The sequence below is a fragment of the Saccopteryx leptura genome, chromosome 1, assembly GCF_036850995.1.
Source record: "Saccopteryx leptura isolate mSacLep1 chromosome 1, mSacLep1_pri_phased_curated, whole genome shotgun sequence".
In the NCBI taxonomy this organism is placed as follows: domain Eukaryota; kingdom Metazoa; phylum Chordata; class Mammalia; order Chiroptera; family Emballonuridae; genus Saccopteryx; species Saccopteryx leptura.
In genome coordinates this window covers 366,710,803-366,726,857 of record NC_089503.1, presented here as the reverse complement: position 1 = coordinate 366,726,857, position 16,055 = coordinate 366,710,803, and the positions used below count along the sequence as shown (strand labels likewise).

At 38.3% G+C, this 16,055-nt stretch overlaps 1 protein-coding gene across 12 annotated transcripts in view; it reads left to right on the top strand.

The window, feature by feature from the left end:
* The window catches only part of MLIP (muscular LMNA interacting protein), a 270,123-nt gene extending 255,542 nt beyond the window's left edge, over nucleotides 1–14,581 (top strand). For 9 of the 12 annotated variants that reach the window (XM_066359166.1, XM_066359161.1, XM_066359163.1 and 6 more), the window contains 2 exons: nucleotides 2,330–2,383; nucleotides 4,352–5,059. In XM_066359166.1, coding sequence (XP_066215263.1) covers nucleotides 2,330–2,383; nucleotides 4,352–4,384 — 87 coding nt within the window. In that variant the 3' untranslated portion in view covers nucleotides 4,385–5,059. Of the gene's footprint in view, nucleotides 1–2,329; nucleotides 2,384–4,351; nucleotides 5,060–13,197 lie in introns of those variants that run through there. The other 3 variants (XM_066359164.1, XM_066359158.1, XM_066359156.1) reach the window with 2 other exon arrangements.
* Nucleotides 14,582–16,055: the final 1,474 nt, after the last annotated feature.

The window sequence follows — 16,055 nt, the reverse complement described above, 5'->3', positions numbered from 1 at the left end:
CTGCCTCCTAAGTATCTTTCCAGTGGTATACAACCACTTCTTGCTTGCTTTGAAAGCAGCCCATGGCGACTTTCACCCTGGATTTTAATCATGACTGCATGACTTACTAATTCTAGATCTTCAATAAGTTATTCTGCCTCTTAGTTTTAATTTCCTCATCTTTTAAACAGGGTAAAATCAGTGCTCACTTCACTAGGTTGTTGTGAAAACTAAATAAACAATTATGTATACTGAATTTATCATGTGATAACATCATAAATGAATATGACTAAATCCATTAATAATATTACATTTTACTTAGTGGTTTTGGTCAGCTTGAGGATAACAAAAGGCAAACCGACTGTGACAAATATCATAAATAGATAAAAGCACTGCAAAGCCAAATATAAATGTTTTGGAGATTATCAATGAAGTAGAATCAGCCATTTTCTGTTCTCTTGTTGAATAGAAAAATTAGCACAGTTTTATTAAAATCAAGATTAAAATGAAATAGATTTAAATAAATGGATAGCTATATTGAAAAGAAAGAATAGGATGTAAATGTTGATATCACATAATTGCTTTTCTCATCTAAGTAAGTATTTTATTGGGAGTGTTCCAATATTTTCAAATTTCAGAATATTTATCCTGTCCTATTTTAGGATACTGGGAGAATGAAAATTTGACATTGTACAAACTCTGATGATTCATATAATTACCGTACCACTTAACCTAGGTATGCTAAAAATTCTGCTTTCTCCAGGATCGATTACCCAGGTCTGAGGTTTGGAGTGGCACATAGGGTCTGATCTGAAGCCAGGCTTAGGATCTCAGGGGATCCCGATGAACAGGGGAATATAGGTGTTTTCAGCTGATTTCTGGAATGCTATTTGGAGCCTTAGTTGGCTCAAGAGTCAGATTATACTTCTATTTAAAGCAATTGTCTCAGGTAGTTAGAAGGAGTCCTGGTGTTATGAAACCCAGAGGATTTTATAGTTGGAAACAGAATATTTTGGATGGGATTTAGTGAAGCTATATCTTTAAATAAAAGCAGGCTCCAGAGGGGGAAATCTGGGGAAATGTGAGGGTGGGGGAGCTCCCTGGCCACCCTAGGAGCCAGTGTTGGCGTTCACCTGGAGCACAGCTACATTTCTGGGATCCTCTGAATTGCCCTGGAGTGTTAGGAGCTAGTTACTATTCCATTGATTTATTGACCAACTAAGGACTCTATTAAAAATAAGAGTGGGATGATTATTTTCTGATTTTCCCAGGTGTGCGTGTGTCCTTCATTCTGTTTCTTTCTCTTGTGTATCTATAGCTTCCTTCTTTATCAATAGGTTTAAGTATTTGTATAGTGCTGAGAAGTCCCATGTAATAATAAAAATTCTGAAATGGCTCTGGCTGGTGGCTCAGTGGATAGAGCATTGGCCTGGCATATGTACATCCCCAGTTTGATTCTTACTCAAGGCACACAGGAGGAGTGACCATCTGCTTCTCCCCCACTCCTTCTCCTCTTACTCTCCCTCTTCCCCTCCTATAGTAGCCCAGTTGGTTTTACCATGGCCCTGGGCCCTGAGGATAGCTCTGTTAGGGCACAGGTGCTTGGTACTTGAGCATCAGCCCCGGATGGGGTTGCTGGGTGGATTCTGGTTGGGTCACGTATGGGAGTCTGCCTCGATATCACCCTTCCTCTCACCTGAAAAAAACCTTTTTTTTTTGTATAAGCATAAGTAACTCCTTTTAATTAAAGTGTCAGTATGTTGTAAACTTTATTATAATAACATCATCTGGTAATATTGCAATGATTATGAAGTCCCTGTGTATTGAGATTATTAATATTTACAATAATGCACAATGCTTCTCATTCTAAGTAAGCATTTCCTTCTATAGATACGCCTGTATTTACTATGGATCTGAGCATGATTTATTTCTTTTACTTTGGAATTTTTCAATTTGAGTCCTATTGTGAGAGCTGACACATAAATACAACTTTGTTTTCTCTTTCTGATATCTGTCAGTGTGTTTTTATAATTCATTAATTCAATAAAATTATAATAACTGTCTATGTGATATGCTAAGCACTGTCAGAGTTTATGGGGAATAGAAGAAGAAGTAAGATATGGCTGTGTGCTCAACGTATTCACCATCAGCTAAAAATTTTTTCTATGTTAAGAATATCTTCCTTTGTTTTTAATAACAATCAATTTTGAGGTTTACACTTGATAGAATCTAATACAATAGTCTGTCATATACTTATGTCATTGTTTAACTATCTATTTAAATGAAATTTAAACATCTATTTCTCCTTATTTCTATCCTTCATCACATCCTGGCCATCTTTTCTGTGAAGCTGAGTCATCCAATGGTGGCTATTCCTGAACATGAAACTCTTGATTCCAAAGAGGTAAATGTAAGATACAATTGGAGATATATGTAGTTATCCATATTCATGTAATATTAGTTTGCAGGAATAAACCAATTTCATTTTTTAAAAAACACATTAATAAAATTGTGGGGTTTTTTTTTTTTTTTCATTTTTCTGAAGCTGGAAACAGGGAGAGACAGTCAGACAGACTCCCGCATGCGCCCGGCCAGGATCCACCCGGCATGCCCACCATGGGGCGAGGCTCTGCCCACCAGGGGGCGATGCTCTGCCCCTCCGGGGCGTCGCCATGTTGCGACCAGAGCCACTCTAGCGCCTGAGGCAGAGGCCACAGAGCCATCCCCAGAACCCGGGCCATCTTTATTCCAATGGAGCCCTGGCTGCGGGAGGGGAAGAGAGAGATAGAGAGGAAAGCGCGGCGGAAGGGTGGAGAAGCAAATGGGCGCTTCTCCTGTGTGCTCTGGCCGGGAATCAAACCCGGGTCCTCCACACGCTAGGCCGACGCTCTACCGCTGAGCCAACCGGCCAGGGCAAAATTGTGGGGTTTTTAAAAAACCAAATTAACTGGCTCATTTTGTACTGGTCAGAAGAAGCTGATAGCTAAGTAAGTAAGTTATTGTTGCTTCTCAATGTGGAAGGTGGTACTACAAGTTCCCATGTGTGTAGCTCCTTGACCACACACTAACTCCTTCTATCTTGTTTGCGTTTGTGATTTTCTCTTTGGATTCACTGTGACACCGCTGTTGTCTTCTTTTTCCAGACAGTCAATAGATGTCCCATGACATGTACAGTGTATCTTCTGAGTTAAGGGTCTCAGTATCTCATGGTATCTCAAAGTGAATTTTTCACGTGTCAGGTAGCATGCAGACAAAAACATGTCAGCTCAAACGCAGCCTCTAAAATTTCATGTAAATGTTTAGCCACTTTCAAACTTTTAGGTAAAAGAAAAAAATAACATTTTAAAAACTTTTTATTTTTATAAATGTTATACCAAACAAACAAAAAATTTAGTCACATTTTTTTAAATTTTATGTTAATCAAGAGTAAAAATAATTAAACAATGTTTTCTTCTATATCCCTTCATGCAAAGTGATAAATGTAAAAAATAAAAAAGTGATATTTTTAAAGAACTTTATGAAAGAAATAAGGGAGCTCACACATTTATTTCAGATACTTTTACAAATGAGCCATGCTCAATTTTGCAGCCTCCAATTTTAGGGGAGGGGGGAGCATAGTAAAAAAGCAGTAAAAATAATAAAATTTCAAATAAGATCTGAATATTTTCCCCAAAGTATCCTTTCCACAATTTAGGGCATATCATTCATTTTTCATAAACTGTAAATTCCAACTTTTGCTAACTTTAAAAGCCTTATCATATAAGACCAATGTGCCTCTCTATTAAAACATTAGTTATTAAAATACAAAAGGTATGTTAAGAATAGATATATAAATTTATATCCTTGATCACATCTCTAATTTTTAAAAAATAAGATGATTTGTTCAATAAGTCTAAAAATATAGAAGACTGGCCTGACCTGTGGTGGCACAGTGGATAAAGTGTTGACCTGGAAATGCTGAGGTTGCCGGTTCGAAACCCTGGGCTTGCCTGGTCAAGGCACATATAGGAGTTGATGTTTCCAGCTCCTCCCCACCTTCTCTCTCTGTCTCTCTCTCTCCCTTTCTCTCTCCTCTCTAAAATGAATAAATAAAATTAAAAAAACAAACAAACAAACAAAAAATAAAAATATAGAAGACTTTTGATACATATAGCTAAACTATATTCCTGAAAACATTTGGTGATTCATTCTACCAGGACCCTGTTGTCACACCTGTTTCCCTGTATGCTTGCTGCATTGGGAACTATTCTAATTGCCAATTTATTGAGAGCTCACTCTATGTTAAATAGTATTATGCACTTTATAAGCATTATTTTACTTAATCTTTCCAAAACATTGCAAGTTAAATACTATTATTATTCCCATATTACAGATGAGGAAACTGAGGCTGATGGACATCAGTTAAAGCCAAATAGCTGGAAAGTCTCTGCACAATCAGGAATCCAGATCCGACTGCCTGAAGCCTGTGCTCTTACATATCCTACTATACCCACCTAGCTCTATCTTCATCTAACTTTCTACTTGTGTTATCTAAATCTGTCTCCCTTTTTAAAATATTTGCAATTTAAAAGGACAAATTATTTTGTTTTCATTTACATTTTAAAAATTATGTATATTCTGTGTTTTTCATCTCTTTTGCTTTTGCATTAAGTTATGCATTTATCTACTGGTATGGCAATATTTTTCTTATTGCATTGTAAGCTCCATTTACATTTTAAGAATATTAACTCTTGGTCAAATGGGCTAGCCCTTTCAGTGTGATGGTGGCAAATTGTGTAATAGTGAAAAATTGTACAACTATATATATCCAAAAAGAGGAGAATGGTTGAATAAATTTTTCACATTCCAGGTGAATGTATAAAAATAGCAATCAAATGTTCTCTTTCTTCCAAACAACAATTTTGGCTCAAATATACATAGGCTGTAGCTATATAATAAGAGTGTTTCTAAAGGATAATAGAAAATCAGTTGGTTGATTAACAATAGCATCCAGATGTGATAGTAAATACTGAATAAAAAACTTTTGAATGTTAGGTAATGCTGAAAGGCTATTATGCCAAAAAAAAAAAAAAATAGGGTAGAGTAGTATTATTTGCATTTTTTGCACCAATTATTATAGCCCTAGAGACAAAACTTAAAATTAAGCTAATGAATAAGATTGTCACAAAACGATTTCAACTTCATATTTGGAATAGATAAATAACACCATAAAAGAAACTAGAGTTTAGCAATTGTAAGTGATAGTAAGTTAGATAGTATGAAAATAAATGTAAATATGAAGCGAAAGGACATTTTATGCTTCTAGTGTTCTGTATTTTACTTCTTAGTAACATTGGTGTATTTTAGAGCCATTTAACAAATTTTACTGTTTCTTATATTATGTGATCAGACTGTAATATTGATACCTGTTTTTTTTTCTCCAAACCTCTGTTGGTTAGTTATTTACCTATAAAAAGCATCAGTCAAGAAGAATATCTGTTTTGAATGACAGCTGTTAGAGGAGAGGGGGTTTGGGAGACTGGGTGACAGAAGGTGAAAGGATTAAGCAAGATAAAGTCATACGTGTATATAGCCGTAGACAACAGAGCGGCGATAGCCAGAAGGAAGGAGAGGTGGGGCTAGGTGGAGGAGGGCAAAGGGGCAGGAAATGGGGACGGAAAGAGACTGCTTGGGGTGGAGGGCGCAGCGTGCAGTGTGCAGATGGTGTTTATGGAGCTGCACACCTGAAACCTGTACCCCAATAAATTCAATTAAAACACTTAATTAATTAATTTATTTTGAGAGAGGCAGGAGGAGAGAGAGACAGTAACATCGAGCTGCTCCTTTACGTGCCAGACCCCGGAATGGAGCTGGCAGCCTCCGCGCTCTGGGATGACAATCAGCCCACTGAGCTGCTCGGGCAGGGCTTCCTTTTAATTGATTTTTAGAGTGACAGAGATCAGAAGGGAGAGAGAGGCGAGGGGGGAAGGAGCATTTGTTGTTCCACTCAGTCGTGCATTTTTTGGTTGCTTCCTGTGTGTGCCCTGACCAGGAATCGAACTGGCAACCTTGTTGTTTCTGGATGACACTCTTAAAACCCACTGAGCGAACCAGCCAGGGCCCAATTAAAAACCTTTAAAAAAAACTAGAAGAGGAAAATAAATAAATAAAATGATCTGTTTGTATATAGTAATGCTGATCTTACAACTAAATGGTCTAAGGAGTAAAGCATTCCAGCTCCCAATCCAGTACTAATAAATAATTACGGAAAGATCCTTCATTGAATCTCACAATTTACCTCTTTGTTTTTTCCTCATTGTCTAAAAACTGCAGCCTGTCTCTCTTACTAACAGACCCCCGTTTCTTATATTCCATCATGCTATTTGTAGTGTTTTTTTTTTTTTATATTAGCTTGGTTATTCCCAAACAGATTTATCTGACTTGACTTCTTTAGTATTTTCATAAGTCATATGATTTATAAAGTACATTGAAAAAGAACTATGTCACCTGACCAGTGGTAGCACAGTGGATAGAGTGATGACCTGGGACACTGAGACTCCAGGTTCAAAGCCGAGAGATGGCCGGCTTGAGCGCAGGCTCACCCGTTTGAGTGCAGGGTCACTGGCTTGAGTGTGGAATCAAGGACATGATCCCATCATCACTGGCTGGAGCCCAAAGGTTGCTGCTATCTTGAAGCCCAAGGTTGCTGGCTTGAGCAAGGGGCCACTGGACTGTCTGGAGCCCCCCAGACAAGTGCTCTGGCTGAACATTAGCATCTCCTTTATAACAGTCCTATGAGCAGGGTCCCACCTCAGGCAAATGGAACCAAGAATCTCTGAAGGTGAACAACGACATTGCTATGTTTTTAAATCTTGGTGATTCAAATACTCAACAAAAGTTGAAATCCTCAAATTCTAGCTTCTTCATCAGTAATTTAGGAAAGCCAATCAAATCATTTATTCAATCATGGAAACAAAAACTTGAAAGTAAAAGCAGGAGAATTATTTAAAAATTAGTCTTAGGGAATGTTTTCAATTAATAAAAATTCAGGCCACATATTCCTTTCATAAAGGTTTAACATTTGCTTTAACTTGTATAGATTGATTTTGAGAGATCTGTTGTATGTTGAGATTCACTATAATTTCTTTAATAAAACCTGATACAGTACTTTGCTTCTGTTTTCTTTGTGTTCCACACAGAACTAGAAAATAGTTAGGCTGGGTGTAGCATTTGGTGCAAGCTGAGTCTTGGAGCTAGTAAATTCCAAAGAATGTTTTATTTAGCTCTTAATGTGGTACTTAAAAAAATACTTGGTCAGAGATGAGCTCTCATACAAGCAAATGAGATCCCAAAATAATGGCTTTAACCATTGTAGTCAGTCACTGATCAATTTTCAAAGAAGGTCACTTTCATAGTTTTCAATTATTCACACCAATGCAATAATCTCCAAGAAGGTGTATAGCTAACATCATCTAATTTCGAGCAAACTCCCTGACTGAGACATATGATTTTTGAGCAGAGTTACTCAGAAGAAAATAAATTCTAGTAGAAATAATTATTTCTGATTGTATTCACCAAGTCTTGTGAATTCAGCAGCTCTCTGATCCACAACCACTCTATAACCCACTTCTCTTTCTCCAGGTTTCATTGTGAAAGTCATACTGGGGAATGAGATGTAAAGAGAACTGCCATTCTCACATCACCTGCTAATGTGTCCTTGGGCCTATTTTACTTTTAATTTCAGGGTCAACTGATTTCTGAAAATGTGATTAGATACATTTGATTCTGACGTTTCAGATCTACTTTTTATTAACACCACTTGAGAGCTAATTTTTCACTAGCTGGCCATAAAACACATACCTGGCAAATTCTTCTCCTGTTTTCTTATTCTAACTCTTTGTAAATTTTGATCAATACTTAAGGGTTAGCAAGATCATAGTTTTACTAGCAAGGTAACAATGAATGATTTGCTGCCTTGATGTGTATAAGCTTTTTATTGTGCTCATTTTGTTTTGAATTCAGAACCCCCGTTGATGTCTAAAGTTTTAATCTAATGAGACAAGCATCTCATTTCTCTACCTTGATTCTCCAGTTGACAACATTTAGAAAAGAGAAAATAAGCGACTTGTCCATGAAAACAAGTCTCATTTTCTGGTTAGATTCAAGGGTAAAAATGAAATTATCAAGAGGAATGGGCTTACTCTGTTCCATTTAGGCAATTGCTCTAAATATTATTTCTCAAAATCAAGCTTCAATAAATCTTGGATTAAAGAGTTCAAGGTTGTAATCTCAGGCTAGAATTTAGAATATGGATATTACTAACTGCTAATTAAAAGAAGATTCATATACTATGATAGACAACTGACCAGAGGGCCAGAGTAAATTTGTCTTATAAAGACACCTCATATGAGCACCTGTCCCGGGCATGCAGGTAGGCAAGAATATAATACAGGGAAGGACACCCCTGTCACCAGATTTTGCACCAGTAGACCCCGTCAAAATGACTTGCCTGTGTTGTCAGCCCTAGTCTGTGTTGGGGAAATATAATTTTTAAAAATATTTCCTCTCCCAACACAGAATTTCTCTTCACAAAAGCTGTAGAAAAAGAAAACAAATCTTATTGAGTAAGTGTTGACCAGAATGTGATATGTATCAGAGAAAAATCACTAAGAGATTTCAAAGTCAGAAAGAAATTTCACCCTTCATATCATCAAGAATATAGACATATTCTCAAGATAAATAATAATTCAATTCATCTGCCAGTAAGAGGGCTTGACAGCACCTTTTATTATGCATAGTTTATCCTTTATCACCAGGTAAGTGGGAGTGAACATCTGTGTCAGTTAACTGGTTTTACATGAAGGAAAAATAAGCTTTTCATATTTTTATGACAGGAGGTGGTTTTACAACTTGGAGTCCGGTATCAGCTAGAGTGAGGCTCTTACCCAGTCTCAGAAAGTCAGCACTAGGGGCACTATCTCACATGGATGTTTACCATATCTCCCCATGTATAAGATGCACCTTTGACAAAAAATTTGGGGTCTAAAAACTGGGTGTGTCTTATACAGTGGTTGTAGAAGTGTGGCATTTCAAACGCCATAGATGGAACTGAGGACGAGGCAATATATGAAGACAGTGATTTGTCATCAGACACAGATGAGGACAAGCTACTGGATGGGAGTTTTGACAGTGATGGGGAATTGTATAAATTTCATAATGAATAAAACTTGAGTTTAATAACTTTATATAATACAATTTTTTTTTCAAATTTTGGGCCCCAAAATTAAGGTGCATCTTATACATGGGGAAATACGGTACTTCATTCTCAAGTCCTTGAGAACAATTTTCCTGGGTCTTAAACCTGAAAAAATGCCCATTTAATTTTCAAAAGGACTTATATACATCTTAAAGAATTGAGAATTTGCTCAAAGTGACAAGTTTTCTAATGTAAATAAATGCTCTAAGAATAGAGAATGAGAAATTTATTTTCAACAGGAGGACTAAGCTTCTTATTTTTAATTTCTATTTTTCCTTATACCTGGTTGACAAAGGACAGAACTGAAATCTGAGAGAGCCTTATGCTGAAGTAGCCAATAAAATGAAAGAAACCTCATTTCTTTCTCTTTTCTAGGGACTTAGCTGAGTCTGCTCTAGGACAGGTGGGGGACTGACAATTATGAGGTCTCTCCTTTAAAGTCATCTCAGGAGATCGATGTTGGGTTTTGTAGTGTTGAGTCCTGACAAAGCTAAGCAAAAGTCAGGAGCTGGAATGACTTACATCCTTCTGTATGCTAGTTTTCAAGATAAACAAACAATATAAGACCCACATTAGACTGACCTGGTGGTGGCATAGTGGATAGAACATTGGACTGTGATAGACAGGACCTAGGTTCAAATACCCAAGGTCGCTGGCTTGAGCACTGGCTCACCAGCTTGAGCGCAGTGGCACTGGCTTGAGTAAGGAGTCACTGGCTCTGCTGTAGCCCCTAGTCAAGGCACATATGAGAAAGGAATCAATGAACAACTAAGGTGCCACCATAAAATAATTGATGCTTTTCATCTTTCTCCCTTTCTGTCTGTCTGTCCCTATCTGTCCCTTTCTCTGTCTCTCTCTGACCATCTCTCTCGCAAAAAAAAAAAAAAAAAATCCATGTTAATAACTGTTTAAAGCTCAGGTCATCCAGATATTAAATATTTTTTACCCTAAGATTCAATGTTGTGCTCTCTAGAGTCCATTATACTTGTATTTTCTATCATGATGTCTTTATGGGACCTTAATTACTGAATGTTTTATAGCTTCTGGCTTGTGGACAATAAATTCTAGTACAAGATCTTGTGTCTTTATGCCAGAGTTAGTGGTTATGTAAATGTTCAAAATACATTTAAAATCTTTCAGGAAAAAATATGTAGCAATTAATAATATTATGATACAATTTTCTGGAAATTACTTTTTGTTCTGCATGTGTGAAGTCTGGTTTCATATGTACATGAACGTGCATGGAGATCATTTTGTTTCCATTTGGCAGAGAAGAGTATGCACAGAGGGTTTGGTATTAAAAGGTAATGAAAAATCAGTGTACATAGCACATTCTTTAATAAAAAATGCTTTCTGTCACATTAGCTTAAAGTTTCACAATACTACATCACCTATTACCCAAAGTAAACTCTAAAGAAACATATTTTTGGAATTTGACTCCCTTCAAAATAATGATTTTCTAAATGCCTTGAGTTGCTTTTTTTTTTTCTTCTTGTGTCCTTATACTTAAAGTAAGTGTGTTGTTCAACTGGCAATATAATAAAATACTGAGCCTTAACTGACAGGATGCTAGTCTGAAAATAAGAATTTATCTATTTATTTAGTGATTTTCATTTTTTTCTGCTATCCTATATGTCAACCTTTGCCCTCCCCCCAATAAGTTATTTAGCTCTTTACCTATATTGAGATTGGCAAAGGAAAGTAAAAAGTTCACAGAATGTCTAAAACCATGCCTCTGCCTGTCATAGTGGAATGCTGATGAATTGTGGTGCCAGCATCCCTTTGCTCGGTGGGCTCCGGACGGCTGAGCGATAGCGCTGAGGTGGCCAGCGTGGTCAAACTGCCTATTCCTCCTCAATCTGATTTAATTACTTATGTAATTATAAAATCTTCTTCGAGAGAATGTTGCAGGCATTTAATCCAACATTATATCTAGTGCTTTAATCCTATCTACAAGTATTTCCTTATATATCTTCTGTTTAAACTCTTTGGGTGACACCATCTATGTTTTAAGTATGGCTAAGACAAACTAATGATCACAAGAACAACAAAAACAAATAGAAAACACTGAAAGACTAGGGCTTAATTTCAAGTGCTGCGTCCTTGAGCATGATATTTAATCTTTTTCAGCCTCAATTTAATTCTCTGTAAAAGGAGATCAAAGGATTGTGGTGAAGATCTGCAGTAATGCTTTATAAAGTGCTTAGAATATGGGATATGTAGCATTAATAATTTTTAGCCAAATCCTGGTGATTTCTTTACATCTCTTGTAGTACTAGCTACCAAAAGTCGGTACTTTCAGGAAGATCTAAATAAAGCGCAGTTTTTATTTGTTAGAAAGAAAAAGAGATATGTGATTTAGTCACCGACTCCTTTCAACCTAAAGCTTCAGAGAATCCCAGATGGTGAAAGCTACAGCTCACTCATATCATGACTGTTGATTTTCTTTGGCCAGAACAAAGCAGCCCAGTCATGGAGCTACCCCTTTGTTTTAGTACCTCTTTCTCTAACTCTTCTTTTTGGTCTAACAAGTGCAGCTTCTCCCTAAGTGATACAGAACATACCCCTGTTTCACAATGCTAGGTGGCCTCTCGGCCATGCCATGGTCAGGTTTCCTGTCTGCTCTAATGGCCCCTTGCACACAGCCCATGTTCTCACAGCCAGTCCTCAGTGTGGCTCAGACCACTGCTTGCTCTCGCCATGTTCAGTCCAAGGCAAAGCAGGGTGCATGCCTCCAGAGGGGTAACTGACCACTTTTATTCTCCACCAGCCATTTTAGAATGCTCCACTGTCAGCCATGACTTGGCATCTGGTCATTTCCTTCCATTGGTGTCATTCTATTACATTATAGCAGAGTGATGTTTCCAAACCAAATTTCACATTTGGCCCATTGTCTGACACTTTCTTTTATGCTTTGTCTTTAATTATATGATTTGCTAATACCCATTTCCTGGCAGTTACATTTATCTGATCTGTTCTAGACAGTCAACCCCTATCAAATAGAAACACATGGAGATTGGATGGATAAATAAATTATTAGCATCACTTCTCTGCTACATGACTACATTATAAAACCATTTGACTGAATATATGAAGAAAAGGCAAGAGGTTCATTTGCTGTCTCTGTCTTTTGTAACATTTTATTTGCAAGAGCTGGGACTTAATTCTATCCCGGTTCACTTTGCCCCCTTGTTTTAGAGTTTACATTTGAGGGAGTGATACGGTCAATGTTAAAAGATAGGGACAGGCCCTGGCCGATTGGCTCAGTGGTAGAGTGTCGGCCTGGCGTGCAGAAGTCCTGGGTTCGATTCCTGGCCAGGGCACACAGGAGAAGCACCCATTTGCTTCTCCACCCCTCCCCCTCTCCTTCCTCTCTGTCTCTCTCTTCCCCTCCCGCAGCCAAGGCTCCATTGGAGCAAAGATGGCCCAGGTGCTGGGGATGGCTCCTTGGCCTCTGCCCCAGGCGCTAGAGTGGCTCTGGTCGCAACAGAGCGACGCCCCGGAGGGGCAGAGCATCGCCCCCTGGTGGGCGTGCCAGGTGGATCCCAGTCGGGCGAATGCGGGAGTCTGTCTGACTGTCTCTCCCCATTTCCAGCTTCAGAAAAAGAAAAAAAAAAAAAAGATTGGACAGCAGCAGCCAAGTGATGGAACGGGGAGCGTTTTGTGTAGGACTCAGTGTGCAGTTCCTTAGCGGCCCCGCCCTTCAAAGCTATTGCAAGACCTGCAGGAGGCCAGGACGGCCCTGCTGAGCCTTACAAGATCAGACTCTGATGTGAAGCTAAGCTGTGTGTCTTTATTCTGCCATTAACTGTGTGACAAGAAAACAGCTACCAAGGGAAAAAAATAAACAAAAATTTTCTACTATAAGCCATTAAAAAAAAAATGAGATGCTATGCCCGAATGTTAATGTGTACATTTTGGCATGTATTTAAAAAAAAATATTTGTCTCTATAACCTGACTACTATTTTTTCTTATTTTTCAGCAATGAAGTTGGAGCAGAAGCAAAAAATCCAGGCTGTACTAAAGATTTTTGGAATGCTGGTGCATCATTTACTAGATTTAACATTTATCTTTTTTTTTCTTTTTAGTGTTAATGTTCCCTTTAGCAGTGCAGCAGCAGAACTAGAGAAAAGTTTCTTGCAAGCATATAACATCTCAGTACTCAATCCCAGCCAGCCTAGGAGAGATTTACCTACTGCTCCTCACACCACTGCTTGTCTTTAGTGCCTTCTACCAAGCTGACAGTACCAAGGTGCCCCCAAATCTAGCAGCAAAATAAAGAAGAATAGTGGGTAAATAGAGGAATGGTTGTGAGTGTTTTTCTTTGTTCTTCTAATTTTTATTGGTTCTAAAGAGAGAGAAAACTATTGATTTGTTGCTGCACTTATTTATGCATTACTTGGTTAATTCCTGTATGTGCCCTGCACAGAGATCGAACCCACAACCTTGACATATGGGCATGATGCTGTAACCAGCTGAGCTAACGTACCAGGGCCAGTTGTGACTGTTTTCCAGCACCAGTTTTATTTAATGGCTGATTTACTTACCCTGTGCACATAAGTCATGTTCTCCTTGAAGTCAGCTCTGTCTGAGCCATAGAGCCCTCAGATCATGACAAGCTTCATCCCCCTATCATCCCATTCAGGGCAGAGCAGAGAGTTGCCTACAGAAGAGTCACTGGCCTCCTCCATCTCTGCCTACCATGTTGGAGTGTTTCATTCTCAGTCACCAGGTGGCACCTGGACATATAAAATTCTCATATCTCCTCAGTTAGTGGGAGAAGAGCCGGGGGGCCTTAGTCAAGATCTCTGCTCGTCTCTCCTCCTCCAATAAAACCTTCTACATTGTGTGAATCATCACTTTAGATTATTGATAATAATTCTACTATGTATTTCCTGTGCTCTTTGCATGTGCCAGGCCCCAAACCAAGTGCTTCACACGAATTTACTTTAATTTTCACAATGAGCCTGTAAATATTATTATTCATATTTCATGTGTGTAAAAACAGGCCCCCCAAATTAAATCAAGATACTAAGTGGCACAGGCAGAATTCAAATCCAATCAGGATTCCAAATCCAAGCTTTTTATTCAATCATTTGTCTATTCATTTATTCATTCATGCTTTGACTTTGGGTATAAAAGGTTGACTTGATCACACTACCAAGGTCATGGCAGACTGTTATTTGAGCAAGGCCCCTCTCCTGTGTAGTTTTATTAGACAACTAATTGGGTGACCTTTTATAACAATTTGTATCATCGCCTGGTGTAGGCACACATTTTTATATGTTTAATATATATTCTTATGTGTTTTGAAGATATGCATCATTTTTGTCTTCACATTTATTTAATAAACGTAAATGGCATTATTGTTTATATTCCATTTTTTTTTTTTTTTGTATTTTTCTGAAGCTGGAAATGGGGAGACACAGTCAGACAGACTACCACATGCGCCCGACCGGGATCCACCCGGCACGTCCACCATGGGGCGACGCTCTGCCCACCAGGGGGCGATGCTCTGCCCCTCCAGGCCATCGCTCTGTTGCGACCAGAGCCACTCCAGCGCCTGGGGCAGAGGCCAAGGAGCCATCCCCAGCGCCCGGGCCATCTTTGCTCCAATGGAGCCTTGGCTGCGGGAGGGGAAGAGAGAGACAGAGAGGAAAGAGAGGGGGAGGGGTGGAGAAGCAAATGGGCGCTTCTCCTGTGTGCCCTGGCCGGGAATTGAACCTGGGACTTCTGCACGCCAGGCCGATGCTCTACCACTGAGCCAACCGGCAGGGCCTATATTCCATTTTTTAATGTTCTTTTCCCTCACTCAGCACTGTGGTGTCTAAGCTTTTTGCACATTGCTCTGCGAATGTTTCATGGATGTTTCCTCACAACTGCATGGTGTGCCATCATCACATTTCCCCAGCCCAATAGCCCCAGGGCTGGTGTTTCAGGATGGTTCCCTATACCAGGAATGGTTGTGACACGTGTCCTTGCCTATGCCCCCATGTGGACTTTGGTGAGAATTTCTCTGTCATATACACTCAAGGTTGTTTAATCATGAATATACATGTACTTAATTTGACTAACTCCCCCCAGATTGCTACTCGAATGTGTCTATTCATTTCTGTCCCCACCAGCAATGCTTTAGGCTCTTAGATCCCCATGTTCTTCTTTAAAGGACTGAGCTTTGAAACACTAGGCTAGGCTAGAATATCATTAAAGGCAACTTTTGAGATGGGAAATTTACTTGAACAAGGGCATCCTTTCCTACTAAGTTTTCCAATTCTTGAAAATGTTATATGCTTTAAATAATTGCAGTTGTCAGGTGGTATTGTCTTCATTTCATTGAAAAACAACCTACAGGGTTATTTGACTGAGAGTACCTAAGTAGAGAATTATAAAGCTAGTACAAGATCTTTTGACTTTCCTATTATGTTATTTCTAGCAAAGCTGGCTGCCTGTGACAGTCATGGCCTAATCCAGTGGTTCTCAAACTTTTTGAAGTCAAGGCGCATTTAAAATCCTACAAATAACTGTAGGCGCACTATACACAAATTACTGAGAAATATGTTATAATAATTAAGTCAAATATTAAAGAAAAAAATATAAAGTCCAAGTGTGCTTTTATGGTAATTAAATGAAATAAATATGACAAAATTAAATTTATTCTGACATTAAAAAACATTTTTATGTTATATTTTTTGAGTTATGCTTTTTAGAATTTGTAAAAAAGGGGGGCTAAAAAATAACAAAAATGACAAAAAAGTTATCATATATATATATATATATATAGTTACATTCTTAATAAGATTTAGTAAATTCGGCAGGTCCTGGCATGAATGTGTTAAGTTT